General features: G+C 43.5%; 1 protein-coding gene across 4 annotated transcripts in view; it reads left to right on the forward strand.

Moving 5' to 3' along the window:
- Positions 1–903: 903 nt before the first annotated feature.
- SPAST (spastin) overlaps positions 904–14,616 on the forward strand; it is a 100,259-nt gene continuing 86,546 nt past the window's right edge. For all 4 annotated transcript variants that reach the window (XM_036751108.1, XM_036751110.1, XM_036751109.1 and 1 more), the window contains exon 1: positions 904–1,324. In XM_036751108.1, the coding sequence (XP_036607003.1) occupies positions 904–1,324 (421 nt within the window). The remainder of the gene's footprint in view (positions 1,325–14,616) is intronic.

Raw genomic sequence — 14,616 nt, forward strand, 5'->3', positions numbered from 1 at the left:
AAACCATGAGAAAAAAACAAAACAAAACACTGTTTCACTCTGCCTTCCGACTCTATAGTTCTTTCTCTGGATGTGGATGGCATTTTCCACCTTGAGGGAAGGGCTATTTTTTTAACCTTTCTTTGTATCCCCAGTGCTTAGCCTAGTGCCTGACACATAATAGGTACTTAATAAATGGTAGTTAGTGACTGACCCTGGGCAAATCACTCTTTGAATCTATTTACTTATTGGCAAGATGGGGATAAGAATAACAATGTGGTGAGGCTCAAATTAGATAATGGAAAGGACTTTACTAATCTTAAAGCGCTCACAAACGCCAGCTATCATTTATTTAGTCAACAAAACGCCGAACAACAAACTAAAATAATTCCAAAGTCAGTCTGGCTGGAAAAGGCTGCAAGGCAGGCTGGGAGTTTCAATTTTATAGAAGGCGGAGCCTGGGAGGGATGGGCGGGGCTGAAAGAAAGGCTGCACAAGCGCACCGCTGGAGCCTCTGTCAACAAAGACCTAGGCGCGCCCGTGACCGACGGAGAATGAGAACGTGTGGAACGTGCGCGTGTCCGCCTCGCAGCTGCAGCCTATAGACGGAAAGCGAGGGGACAGGACGTGCGCGTGACCGCCCTACTGCATGAGCCTGTGGCCGAGAGGGCGGGGCGGGACAGGGACGGAGTCCCGACACCTAGACCAGCTGGGGAGGGGCCCTGAGAAGGGGAGGTGACGCTCCTGACCTAGGGAAGGGGCGGGGCGTGGAGGTAGCGCGAGCTCGGGGAACTCGCTCTCCTTCTAGTCAGCATCGCTGCCTTTCCCTTCTCTTCTTCCTCCTGCCGCCAGCACTAGCACCAGCACCGCCGCCGCTCGGTCGCCGTCAGCGGGTTATGGCGGCGGCGGCAGCGGGGGCCGTGAATGAATTCTCCGGGCGGCAGAGGGAAGAAGAAAGGCTCCGGCAGCGCCGCGCCCGCTGGGCCCCCGCCCCCCTGCGCGGGCCCCGCCCCTCCCGCGGCCGCCGGCCCGTCCCCGCATAAGCGGAACCTGTGCTACTTCTCGTACCCGCTGCTGGCAACCTTCGCCCTGCTCCGCTTCGTCGCCTTCCACCTGGGGCTCCTCTTCGTGTGGCTTTGCCAGCGCTTCTCCCGCGCCCTCATGGCCGCCAAGAGGAGCACCCGGGCGGCGGCCACGGCGGCCACCGGGCCGGGGGCGGCGGCGGCCTCGGCCCCGGCTCCGCCACCCGTGCCGGCGGGCGGGGAGGCCGAGCGGGTCCGCGCCTTCCACAAGCAGGCCTTCGAGTACATCTCCTTCGCCCTGCGCATAGACGAGGACGAGAAAGGTAACGGAGGTGGGGTGGGAGGGCGGTCTGGGGCTCTCTGCAGGTCTGGTAGGGGGTTCCGCAAGGCACCTGGGACTGGCTTCCCTGTCCCCCCAGGCCCTGCACCCGACTCTCCGTGGCCACTCGTCGCCCGTCGCTCCTCCGTGGGGCGCGCCCTGCAGCTGCTTGCTGTCGGAGTCGCCCTACCTTACGCATCCCGTGGCCCCAGGGGAACCTGAGGGCGCCCCTGTCACCAGCCTCTCCCCCCCCCCATCCCCTGCTTGACAAGCAGATGCATGACAGCTTTCACCGAGCCCGGAGCGATGGCCGCGCCGACTGCCCCCCGGTGACCGCACCGAGGTAGAGTCAGGCCGGGCCAGCGCTAAGTGGCCTCCAGCCCAGGCCGGGTTTCTGAAAGGCTCTGCTGCCAAAAAGGAGCTCGTTGACCGCGTGGGTGATTGTGTCTAGCTTTAAATAATATCGTAATGGAGAAGAAGAAAATTGAATGGGGGCCTTATGAAGGAAATAGTGTTTTTATTACTGTATTTGCACTAGCTTAACAATAGCTAAGTTTCCCGGCCTTTAAAAAAACCAGACAACAAAACGGTAAAATGACAGGCGTAATTTCAACTTTTGACACTTGTATACAGGAAAATAAAGTCATTTTTGTAGCATAACTTTTACCGCCGATTTTATTAACTTCATTTCGGATGGCCTGCATATATTGGTTTGTAACTTGTGGGAAAAGTCTAAACCTATTGATATCATATTGTTTGTCTTCTCAGTGGAGCAGAGGTACTAGAAGGAAGGAGAGAATTGGGCACACATAATTTTTTAAATGAATGTCAAATAATTACTTAGAAAAAAGCCTAAACCAAAACCTAACAGGGACTACCTTAAAGTAAAATGTAAGTTTTAGTTAGAAACAATAGACTTTTTTTGGAATTACAGAACCTCTCATAATGGTTTTCATTGTGTTTTGTTTGCTCATTTCCCCCCCAATTTTACTTGCTTTCTGGATTACTAAGCAAAGAGTAGACTACAGTTTTCTTAGTGACTTTCCTGCACTGCGTTTACTCTTCTCTCTTCAAACACATGGGCATGGGAGAGGGGGAGAAAGTGCAGTAATTGTGAGGACCAAAAACACTCTGGTTCGGAATCGGCCTTATCCGAAAGTATTTTTTAAGCACATGCCTTGTTCCAGGTATTGTGCAAAGTGCTGGAGACACAAAAAGAGTTTTGGCCTTTCAAAGAACTTAAATTTGGAGAAACAATGTGTAAATATAAAAGTATATAAGTTAACTTTGGGGGATAAACAACTAACAGCTGGGGAGAGCAGGGAAAATTTGATGGGGATAGCTGTTGAACTGAGCTTTGAATGAAATAAGAACACTCAGGTGAGGGTAAGATATGCATGGGGGATGACAGCATGTGGAAAGGCAGGGAGAAAGATAGATGGAAATGTCTTATGTGAGAAACTACAGTGGTGGCCAGTTTAGTGGCATTCCTGCTGTACTTGAGGGGAATAATGCGTATTAATGTTGAAAATCATTTGGAGCCCCCTGGTAAAAAGACTTTAAATGCCGAACAGATAATTTTATGTTTAATTCATAGAGGTAATTGGAAACAGGTAATCTCAGGGTAGAGGGAGAACAAGAGTATCATAGATCTGGGAGAAGAGGCTTCCAACCACCAGAGTTGGATATTCCAGTTTCTCTACCTTTCTATTAAATCCTGGGGTAGCAGGGGAGGAATCTTACAAAGAAAAAAACACAAGTCTGTCCCTTTTTAATAGCCCTGTGAAGTAGATAGTTCCAAGTATTATTCCCTTTTTACAGATAAAGAACCTAAAGTGAAGTGCGAGGAGGTGAAGTAACCTGCCCCAGGGGAGCAGTCAGGACTTGAACCCTGATCTCCTGACTTGGTTCAGGACTCTTTCCATTATATCACACTGACAAACACTGCTCCATTGTAATGAGGTATCTATCACTTACAAAGAGTTACTCTAAGCCACAAGGTGTCTAAAAATAAATGTTTCTTCTCTGAGACTAAGGACTTGGAAATAGGAGTTTAACTACTGTAATTTGGGAGGGAAAAGGAAGAAGACAGGAAAAGAATGCCAAGTAATGTTATTTAACACTGAAATTGATTTGGGACCAGGTGAAAAAAGAATCTCCTTATACTAATAATAGCTCACCTTTGCGTAGGATTTCATGGTTGGTGAAATACTTTCTCACAACAGCTCTTTGAAGTCTAACTAGTCCAAGAAGTACTATCTTAAATTTTATAGATGAGGAAATAATGTTAGGTGAAGTGATTTACTCACAGTCGTACAACTGGTTAAGTGATGGACCTAGTATTTAATCTTGGCCTTTTGATTCCCAAACCCATTCCTCTTCTCACTATAGCATGATGTCCAAATAAAAATAATGAACTCAAAAGATAGCTTATACTTTATTATGGATTGCATATCTCATTGGTGTGAATACTCCCCCCAGTGGTACAAAATGAAACTTTTTTGTGCCTTCTCATCTCATCTTGTATGATTCTTTTGTGTGTCCTTCCATAAAGGATTTCTGTCCAGCGTGCTAAAGGTCTTTTCTAGGGCTTTTAGTATCTTAAAATTAATTTTAATTCAAGAAATATCATAACACTTTTTCTAAGTTCTATCAGGATTCTTTAAAAAAAAAGAGTGAATGAAAATGAATGACTTTTTTAATCACTGTCTTACTATGTAGCTGATCCATTTTTTTCTGGTCTTATGTTTCTTTTTTTTTAATTGGTAGTACATGATAGTGTTATTATATCCAACCTTGTTTTCTCTCTACACTTAGAGACAGCTAATGGCACAGTGTATTGAGTACTGGCTTTGGAATCACAAAGACTGGAGTTCAAATTCAGCTTCATACTTCCAAGCTGTATGACCCTTAACCTCTGTTTGCCTCAGTTTCTTTAACTGTAAAATGGGGCACACATCTTGTAGGGTTATTGTGAGGAGAAAATGAGAAAACATTTGTAAAAAAAGTGCTTAGCATAGCTCCTTGCATTTTGTGGACTCTATATAAATGCTTATTCCCTTCCTTTCTCATTTAATCTCACCCTGAATAGACTTATAAGTGATCAACCACACCTCTTGCCATCACTCTGTGGATTACCTAAGGTATTCTAATGAAATTGTCATATTCCATAGATTGACTGTGGGGTGTAGTTTTTAAAAAGAGTGCTGTATTTGGAGTCAGGAAGAATTTGTTTTTTGTTTTTTTTCTGGGTAGATTATTAAACCAATATTTCTTTATTGGTAGTAGTTCTCCTGGGGTTATAGGCTCTGGGAACCCCCTTGAACTCTCCTTGAATCTTTCCACTTGATCTGGCTTTTCATGCCCAAATCTGTTACCCTTAACCTAGCCTACCCCTCTGTTGTCTGTTACCTCCACATTGTCTCCTGCTACTTCCCACTCGTGATCCCATCAAAATATCTGTGCCCAAATCTGTTACCCTTAATTTGGCCTAGCCCTCCATTGTCTGTTATATCCTGGTAGCTTTCAGCTACTTCCCATTCTTAATCCCATTCTCTTGGTTCCTGGAGACTGACCTCTAGTCACCCCAATCCCATCAAGATCCTCCTAAAACCCTCTTCCCATCACCCCAGACTACTTGGCCACCCCTACATCCCTCTCACAGTTTTTCTGTATATAAGACCCATCTTGCCTCCCTGAAGGTGCTCAGATTCAATCTGGCCTGCTGGCATTAGCAGTACAAATGCTCAGGTTTCTTAAGAGTCTACACAATATGGTGAATTTTTAATAAACTTTGTTTTTTCTTTGGCCGAAAGAAGGCTTGGGTCGAATTCATTTGAGCAGGACCCACGTGTCAATATTTTGGCACCCCTAAACCTGAACAGTTCTTTTGTTCCATCTGGGGTTCCAGGGTTTTCTGCAGTCAAGCACAATGTTATCTGCAAAGAGAAGTACCTGGGTAACCTCATTGTCTATAGGGAACTTCTTTTCCTTTTGGAGTTTATGCAGGATCTCTTCCATAAGAGTAGTAAACTTCTTTGATGAGTATGTGTCCCTCTTTAATTCTTTGCTAAATATAGTCAGAAGATTGATGAACACAAGTTAATTCTGTGGTTGTGTAGTTCAAGGAATCTTGTACACTTTTTTGGAGGTGAATCTTTAAGCCTGTTTTATTCCATTAAACCTACTTTATATAATCAACCAATTAAAAACACAGACTCATATTTTATATGCTTTTCATTCAGTTCCGTGACTGAGATGATGTAGTCTGTTTTAAGCAATCAATGACTAATACCTCCTTGTTTCCTTCTCATATTTTTGTCACTGATTCTCTTGATATGTTTGAGGACCATATTCATAAAGGTTTTATAAAGAAGAAAAAGTAAGCAAATGGATTAGTTGTTACTGATATTTTTTGGCCACTTTTGTTGGGTGATCTTTGCCTTCTTCGAATATTACCTTGTATGAGAGCTTGAAAATCTATCAAGGCAACATGCATTTATTAAGCATTTATTTTGTGCCCGGTACTTTGCTAAGTGCTGGGGATAGCTATGCAGGCAATCCTGCTATAATGCAACATAGGAGTTCCTAAAAAGTACCTCAATATTAAAAAATCTCACAGAGCTTGTGGGGAAAATGGGGTTGGAGACACAGTACTCAAAAACTTCATTGGAGATGCATAAAAAAAGAAGATAGGAACCTAATTTTAAAAAGTAATAGCACATTTTTATACATTTCAAATGGTTAAAAAAATCCTTAAATATTACAGTAAATGATGTCTGTGTCCGTGACTTGAGGCTCTTGCTTTAGGCTGCACAAGCGAATTGGGCAGTCACCACTGCAGTTATGGGCCTTGGGCCCAAGGCCGTGGTGGAATGGTATGTGCCAGACCTTCTCCATTCACAGCTCCTACTGCACAAAAAGATGTGTACAGTAGTTGTTGCACTTTACCTTGACAAAGACCTAAAATTTGCTTGTGGAAGTAGGCATTGGAAGGGCTGCAGCTTTTGAATTATTGTGAAGTGCTGTTTTCTGGATTTTTGCTGTTTCTAGTGGAAGAAATCATGCAGAAGCAAACTTGCAATTCTTGCTATGCTCAAGATATTCCCTAAAATATCAATTACATTGGAATACTTTCCTCATTTTGATAACACAGGTTATAGTAGAATTGACTATATAAGCAAAAAGACAGTCCCTGCTCTGAAGACCTTACATTCTAAAGGGAGCTGGAAGTAGAGGTGGGATGAAGGTGGGGAGGAAATAGTACTCACATAGGGGCAAGGTGAGAAGGTAGTCAGGGAGTCAGAAACAGAACTAGGAGAGGAATGAAGAATGGCTGGCCTCAACCTTTCCTCAAAATGGAGCTTCTAAGAGCAACTTCTATTTTTTAAAAAAATATAACTTATTTATTTTTAGTTTTCAACATTCACTTCCAAAAGATTTTGAGTTTTGAATTTTCTCCCTCACTCTCTCCTACCCCCTCCCCAAGACAGTGTGCAATCTAATATAGGCTCTATTTATACATTCACATTAAACATGTTTTCACATTAGTTGTATTGTAAAGAAGAATTAGAACTAGTCAGAGGAACCACAAGAAAGAAGAAACAAAACAAGAAAAGGAGAGCAAATAGTATGCTTCCATCTGTATTCAGACTCCACAGTTCTTTCTCTGGTTGTGGATAGCATTTTCCATCATGAGTCTTTTGGACTTGCATTGCTGAGAAGAGCTAAGTCTATCAAGGTCAGTCATCATACAATGTGGCTCTTACTGTGTACAGTGTTCGCCTGGTTCTGCTCATTTCACTCAGCATCGGTTCATATAACTCTTTCCAGGTTTTTCTCAAGTCTGCCTGCTCATCATTTCTTATAGCACAATAGTATTCCATTATATTAATATACCACAGCTTGTTTAGCCATTCCCCAGTTGGTAGACATCCCCTCCATTTCCAATTCTTGGCTACCACAAAAAGAGCTGCTATAAATATTTTTGTATATGTGGGTCCTTTTCCTGTTTTTATGATCTCTTTGGGATACAGACCTAGAAGTGGTATTGCTGGATCAAAGGGTATGTACTATTTTATAGCCCTTGGGCATAGTTGCAAATTGCTCTCCAGAATGGTTGGATCAGTTCACAACTCCACCAACAGTGCATTATTAGTGTTCCAATTTTCCCACATCCCTGCCAACATTTATCATTTTCCTGTTTTGTCATGTTAGCCAATCTGATAGGTGTGTTGTGGTACCTCAAAGTCTTTTTGGTTTGCATATTGGGTTGCAATAGTGATTTAGAGTATTTTTCATATGACTATAGAAAACTTTAATTTCTTCCTTTGAAAACTGCCCGTTCATATCCTTTGACCATTTATCAATTGGGGAATGGCTTGTATTCTTATAATTTGACTCAGTTCTTTATATATTTTAGAAATGAGGCCTTTATCAGGGACACTGATTATAAAAATTGCTTCCCAGCTTTCTGCTTCCCTTCTAATCTTAGTTGCATTGGCTTTGTTTGTGCAAAAACTTTTCAATTTAATATAATCAAAATCATCCATTTTGCATTTCATATTGTTCTCTCTCTCTCTCTCTCTCTCTCTCTCTCTCTCTCTCTCTCTTGTTTGGTTATGAATTCTTCCCTTCTCCATAGATCTGACAAGTAAACTATTCCTTGGTTTCCTAGTTTCTAAGAGCAACTTCTAGAAGAATTTCCATGACTGTTTGCCTTGTTTCTTCTATCTCTTTTTGGGTTCAGTGTCTTCACTGAGGGAAGATGGCAAGGGACCAAACTAGGCTTTTCCATCTGTCCCAAAGGACTTCCCCCTGCCCCAAAGCAATGACTTCCATTTGTGCCAGCATGAGGCAACTTCCACCTCCTGCTGCTATCGTAGAAAATCCTAAATGGGAGATGGAGAATGTCAGGTTCAAAGAGGGGCAACCTACCCTTTGACTTCAGGCCTTCCAACTTCTTCTGTGTCTCTCATCTAAGGGAAGAAGAAAAGGAAAGTTGATTCAGAACAAGACTTCTTTCTCCTAATTTGAAAGTTCCACCTACATCTCCTGCTGTGTCCTTTTTCTGCCTAATCTTCACCCTTTGGAGGGAAGAGGACCAGTGATGCAGAGCTCATCTAACCACTTAACTGTGTCCTTCCTTTATCATTCTGTTCTTGCCTGAAGCCTGATTGCCAGCCTCTTTTGGAAAGAGTGTTGCTCTCTGCTCAGTAATGAACATTCTCACACCTGGTCATACCTTTCACACACCATTGATTCTGAACCCCTGTAGATAATCATCCAAACCCGACTCTATAATCCCTTGCCACTTTATTCCTTATTTCCTTCCCCCATCAACCCTCCCACCCCATAGTTTCATCCTAATCCTACTCAACCCTTCCACTGTGCCCTCTGGAATAATTGCTCTATAGGTAACAAATTTTCCATCATCCTAAATCTTTTCCTCTCGCACACCTTCTATCTACTAGCTATTGCTGAAACCTAGCTCCTCTTAGATGACACAGCCTCCTGGGCCACCCTTTCTTGTATTTGCTGCACTTTCTGTCATTCCCTTTGGCTTACTGGTTGAGGCAGGGGAGTTGGAATATTCCTTGCTCTTCATTGCCACTTTCAGATTCTCCCCTTACCTCCATCACTCAGTAACTTTTCTTGCCTTGAGATTCTATCTACCATTCAATTAAAATCCTGATAGCTGTTACTTCTCCAAGTTACTTACCTTCCTTTCTCAAAGAGTGTGGCATATGGCTCACAATTTTTCTTTCCACTCCAAATCCTGCCCTCATACTAGGGGACCTCAGCATACATATTGACTCTCCTTCAAACCGTCTAACCACTCAGTTCCTCCACCCCATATCAGTCACACACAAAGATGGTCATACCCTTGATCTTGCCATCATTTGCAAATACACTACTTCCATGTTCACTAATTTCAGAATCCCTTTATCTAACCATAATTTATTGGCTTTTCACTCCTTTCTTTGCTTTCCCTTGCAAAATCCTACTCTTCGTTCCATGAGGACCTCCAATCCTTTGACTCCTCAGTTCTCTCCTAGGCCATCTCCCCTGCAGTAGCCAATTTCTCCTCTTTTTCCTCATCTTAACCCATTGGTGAACCAGTTCAGCTCCACATCTCCTCTCTTGAGTCCCTAGCTCCACTTTATCATATCACCAATTATGCCCTGCCAAACCTCAGCCTTCGATCACTCCCATCCTATCATTTACTACCTTTACTCTTAATACAATTGCTGCTGAGTGAAGGGGAAGAAAATCATTCAAATGTTCTGACTGGATCCACTACAAATTTATGTAACATAGCCTCAAATGAGCTGTCACTTCTGCTAGGCAATTCTACCATATTCCCTCAACAACTCAGTATTCTACTCTTCAAAATGGTTCTTCCAAACCTTTTCATCTAGCTCCTATGGCTCCCCCATCCTCTCAGCTGTGATCTGAGCTTCATATTTTGCAGAAAAAAATTGAGACCGTTTACCATGAGCTCCCTTTTCTCCTGGCTTCCTCATTTCCTATCACTCAGATTCCTTCAGTGACTGTCTTCTCCTTCACCCCTGTCTCACATGATGAAGTGGCCTTATTCCTTACCAAGGCTTACCTCCTCTATCTGTTCAGATGATCCCATTCTATCCTATTTCCTCCAGTCATCTCCACTTAATCACTTACTTTCAATCTCTCCTTGTCCAGTGGTTCATTTCCCACCGTCTACAAACATGCCCACATCTCCTCCATCTCGAAAAAACCCTCACTTATTGTTCTCTATCTCTTCTACCCTTTGTGTCTTAACTTCTCAAAAAGGCTATTGGTAATAGGCTATCTACAATATTTACCTTCTCTCCCCTCACTCTCTTCTTAACCCTTTACAATCTGGTTTTTGACCTTATTCTACCAAAACTGTTCTCTCCAAAGTTAACTATTATCTCTGAGTTGCCAAATCCAATGGCCTTTTTTTTTTTGGAGGGGGGAAGGCAGGCAATTGGGGTTAAGTGACTTGCCCAAGGTCACACAGCTAGTAAGCGTGTCAAGTGCCCGAGGCTGGATTTGAACTCAGGTCCTCCTGACTCCAGGACCAGTGCTCTACTCACTGTGCCACCTAGCTGCCCCAATGGCCTTTTCTTTATCCTCATTCTCCTTTACCCCTGCACAGTCTTTGACATCGTTGATCACTCTCTCCTCCTTGATACTCTGTTCTCTCTAGGTTTTTAAGATACCACTCTCCTGGTTCTCCTCCTACCTGTCCGATTGATCTTTCTCAGTCTCCTTTGCTAGATCCTCAACACTCTCTAACTGTAGGTGTCCACCAGGGTCCTGGGCCCTCTTCTCTTCTTCCTTTATACTACTTTAATTGGTGATCTCATCAGCTCCCATGGCTTTAGCTACCATCTCTATGTTGATGATTCTCCCCAGCCCCAGCATCTTTGTTGACCTCCTATCTCATATCTCCAACTGCCTTTCAGACATCTCAAAATGGATGTACAGTGGATATCTTAACCAAAACAGCTCATTATCTTATCCCCCTAAATCCTACCCTACTCCTACCTTCCCTGTTATTGTAATGGCCAACACCATCCTTCCAGTCCTGCAGGCTGGAGTCATCCTTGATTCCTCATTATCTCTTCTCCCTGTCCCACCACCATCCCCATTAGTCTGTTGACAAAGCGCCATCCCTTCTCTCCTTTGACAAAGAAAAGGCAGTCCACCACTCTAGTGTACCTCATGCCTGGACTTTTGCAAAAGCCTGCTGGTGGGTTGGCCTGCCTCAAGTCTCTGCCTACTCCAGTCCATTCTCCATTCAGCCACTGAAATGATTTTCCTAAAGTGTAGGTCAGACCATGTCACTCCCCTACTTAATAAACTCCATTTGCTCTCTTATTACCTCCAGGATCAAATCCAAAATGTTTTGTTTGGCATTCACAGCTCTTCATAACCTAGCCCCCTTCTACCTTTCCAGTCTTCTTCATCTTACTCTCTAACACGTACTCTTTGGTCTAGCAACACTGGCCTCTTGACTGTTTCAGGAACAAGATGCTCCATCTCTTAGCTACAGGCATTTTCTTTGGCCATTCCCCCATGCCTGGAACACTCTCTTTACTCTGTTCCTACTACTGACCTCCCTGGCTTCCTTTAGGTCCCAACTAAAATCCCACCTTCTACAGGAAGCCTTTCCTAATCCCTCTTAATTCCAATGCCTTTCCTCTGTTATTTCCTATTTATCCTGTATATAGCTTGCTTTGTATATGTTTGCATGTTGTCTTCCCCTTTAGATTGTAAACTCCTTGAGGGCCAGGACCATCTTTTGCCTCTTTTTGTAATCCTTGTGTTTAGCACAATGCTGGACATATAGGTACTTAATGAATATTGGTATATTGATTGATTGACATAAAAGAGATGTGCATGGTTGGTGGGGGGAGGGGGAGGGGAAGAAGAGTCGGGAAGGAGGAAGTGGGGAAGGAGCCAGGAGATGGGTGAAGAACAGGGAAAGTTCATCTGCCAGAGCTGAGGTTGATTATAGAGTCCAGGATTCTTTGGAGAGGTGCATGATGGGATTGGTGATTATAATGGAGGCAGCTTGGTAGATGGCCAGGAAGGGTGGTGGAAGCTTTTTTTTGGTCAAGATAAAGGGAAAGTTCACCTCTCAGAGCCTAAGATGATTCTATGGATGGATTCATATGTTCCTTTGGGGAAGAGGTAGGGATGATAGGAGGCTCCATGGTGTGGAGATGGCCTTTAAAATGGTGTTACCACCTCTAGTATATAATATTTCTGCCTAAAAATGATCATTTAACCCATGGAAGCTGGTGAGATCATCAAGAAAGAATGTATACAAAGAACTGGCCCCAGCATACATCTTTGGGGGAGATCTAGTCAGGGATTAGGAGTTGGTATATAACTACTGTTGGTGGAGAAAAAAAGGATTTGTAGGAGTGGTCTTACATATGTAAGAACCAGGAAGAAGGGTGGTCGTCGTGAGTCTCAGAAGCTGCATAGAAGTAAATAGGGGCAGCTAGGTGGCACAGTGGTTGAACAGTGGACTTGGGGTCAGGAAGACCTGAATTGAAATTTGATCTTCCACTCTTACTTGGTGTGACCCTGGTCAAGTTACTTAACCTTTGTTTGCCTCAGTTTCTGTATATGTAAAAATGTGGATAATAGTAGTATCTATCTCCCAGGGTGGTTGTAAAGATCAGATGAGATAATAGTTGTAAAATATTTTCAAAGTGCTTTGTAAACTTCAAAGCACTATATAAATGGTAGTTATTATAGCTATAAGTAGTATGAGGACTGAGAAAAGATAATCAGATTTAGCAATTAAGATATTGTTAACCTTGGAAAGAGAAGTTTCTTTTTTTCCCCATTTAATAGTATTTAATTTTTTTCCAATTACATGTAAAGATAGTTTTCAACGTTCATTTTTGTAAAATTTTGAGCTCTAAATTCCTCCCCCCTTCCCTTCCTCCCCAAGAGAGAAAGCAATCTGTTAGAGGTTTTACATGTACATCGTGTTAAACATATTTCCACATTAGTCATGTTGTGAAATAAGAATCAGAACAAAGGGGAAAAACCATGAGAAAGAAAAAATGAAAATAGTATGCCTCTATCTGCATTCAGATTCCTGTTTTCCATCACAAGTTGGAAAGAGAAGTTTCAATGGAGAGATGTGGTTGGAAAACTGAATGCAAGAGATTGAGAAATGAATGGGGTTTGAGAAAGGGTTAACAAATCTAGTTAATTTTTTAGAAGTTTGTGAAAAGAAGGGCATATATAGGATGATACTGTAGGTACCTAGGTGTATGGCAGTGTTGAAAGATGGTTCTTTAAAGGATGGGGAACCTGGGCAGCTCTATAGTAGATAAGGATCCAGTAGATGAAGAGATATTGAAGATGAGAGGGGATGGGGATGATCCAACGGGCAAACTCCTAGAGGGAATGGAATTAAGTGTATTTATATAGGATTTTACCTGGGGAAGGAGAGCCATCTTTTCATCTGGAGCTAGAACAAAGGAGGAGAAAGGAGTTTTGAAGTATAGTGTAGGGGAATAGTGGGAGTTCTGTTTTCTTAAACTGAGGTGGAGGCAGAAGGGATGGTGTGGAACAGAGGCATCAAACTGGAAGCTGGCTGTAAACCAAGTGGGTGGAACCAGATTTAAATGTAATTGGGTAATGTTTAAGAAAACAAATAGGGGCAGAGCCACAGTAAAAACAGGGACATACCTGAGCTCTCTCAGATTCTTTCAGATACTTCTTGAGAAGTGAATCTGAACAGTTTTGAGAGAGGTAGAATCCACTAGGAGGCACTGTGGCAGGTTTCCAAGCCAGAAGAGTCCAAAAGGAGAGGGATCTGTTGTACTGGACCAAGAGAGTGCTAGGTGCATGGAACCACCCTGGAGCACCATACTGGAATGTGGTGGCTGTGGTGGCAACCCCCAAGCCTCTTGGTGCAAGATGGGAGTCTGTTGGAGCTAGCTGAGAGAGAAACACAGAGCCTGCAGTGGCAGCTACTCTTGGAACTATAAGCCCACAGTCTAAAGTTTTGATACTCACCTTCTTGAACTTCCGGGAGCCATGATGACTCAGTAAACTCTTAAGAGCTCTCATCCTTCCCTTAAATAAACCAAGAGAATACTGCCCTAGGAGAAATCATGGAATAGAGGAGCCAGAAGTGGGGGTTCAAAAGTCATTTAACTTGAGAGCCTGCAGGCCCCTATTGTGGTGATGGGCCCCTATTGTGGTGATGGAAGGAGATTAGTGCAGGAAGGGAGACATCGCAGCAAACCCACCTTAGCAGACCAGTGGGAGTTTCTGAGCCCCAGGAGGATGGAGCCAACAAGCACCATCACCAGGACCCCAGGCGTGCCTGTGCACAGCCAGGGGAATTAGCAGACACAAGTGCAGATCTATGGCCGAGACCACTCGTGCTATACAGCACAACCCTAGGGGAAGAGGAGACTTGCTGCAGCCAGACCACCCCTCCTGCACACCTCACACAGCGACCTCCCCAGGGAAACGCGGACTTCACTGGGCCTTGATCCTTGGAATACACCAGCCAACTTCAGCTCAGCATCAGGGGAGCTGCAGCAGTATATAGCTTCTAGCTGACAAAACCAGAGGCCACAGTACACAAAGCTAGTAACCAGGTCCCTAGCTCCCGACATAAGAAATTTGGGACAGAGCCCCCTGGGCTCCAGAAGCAGAGATCCACCTAAAAAGCCAGGAAACAGTCAACTACCGTGAAGAAACAAACTAGAAAAGTGAAAAAGACCATTGAATTTTATTATGGGG

This window comes from Trichosurus vulpecula, chromosome 3 (genome assembly GCF_011100635.1).
Source record: "Trichosurus vulpecula isolate mTriVul1 chromosome 3, mTriVul1.pri, whole genome shotgun sequence".
NCBI classification, from domain to species: Eukaryota; Metazoa; Chordata; class Mammalia; order Diprotodontia; family Phalangeridae; genus Trichosurus; species Trichosurus vulpecula.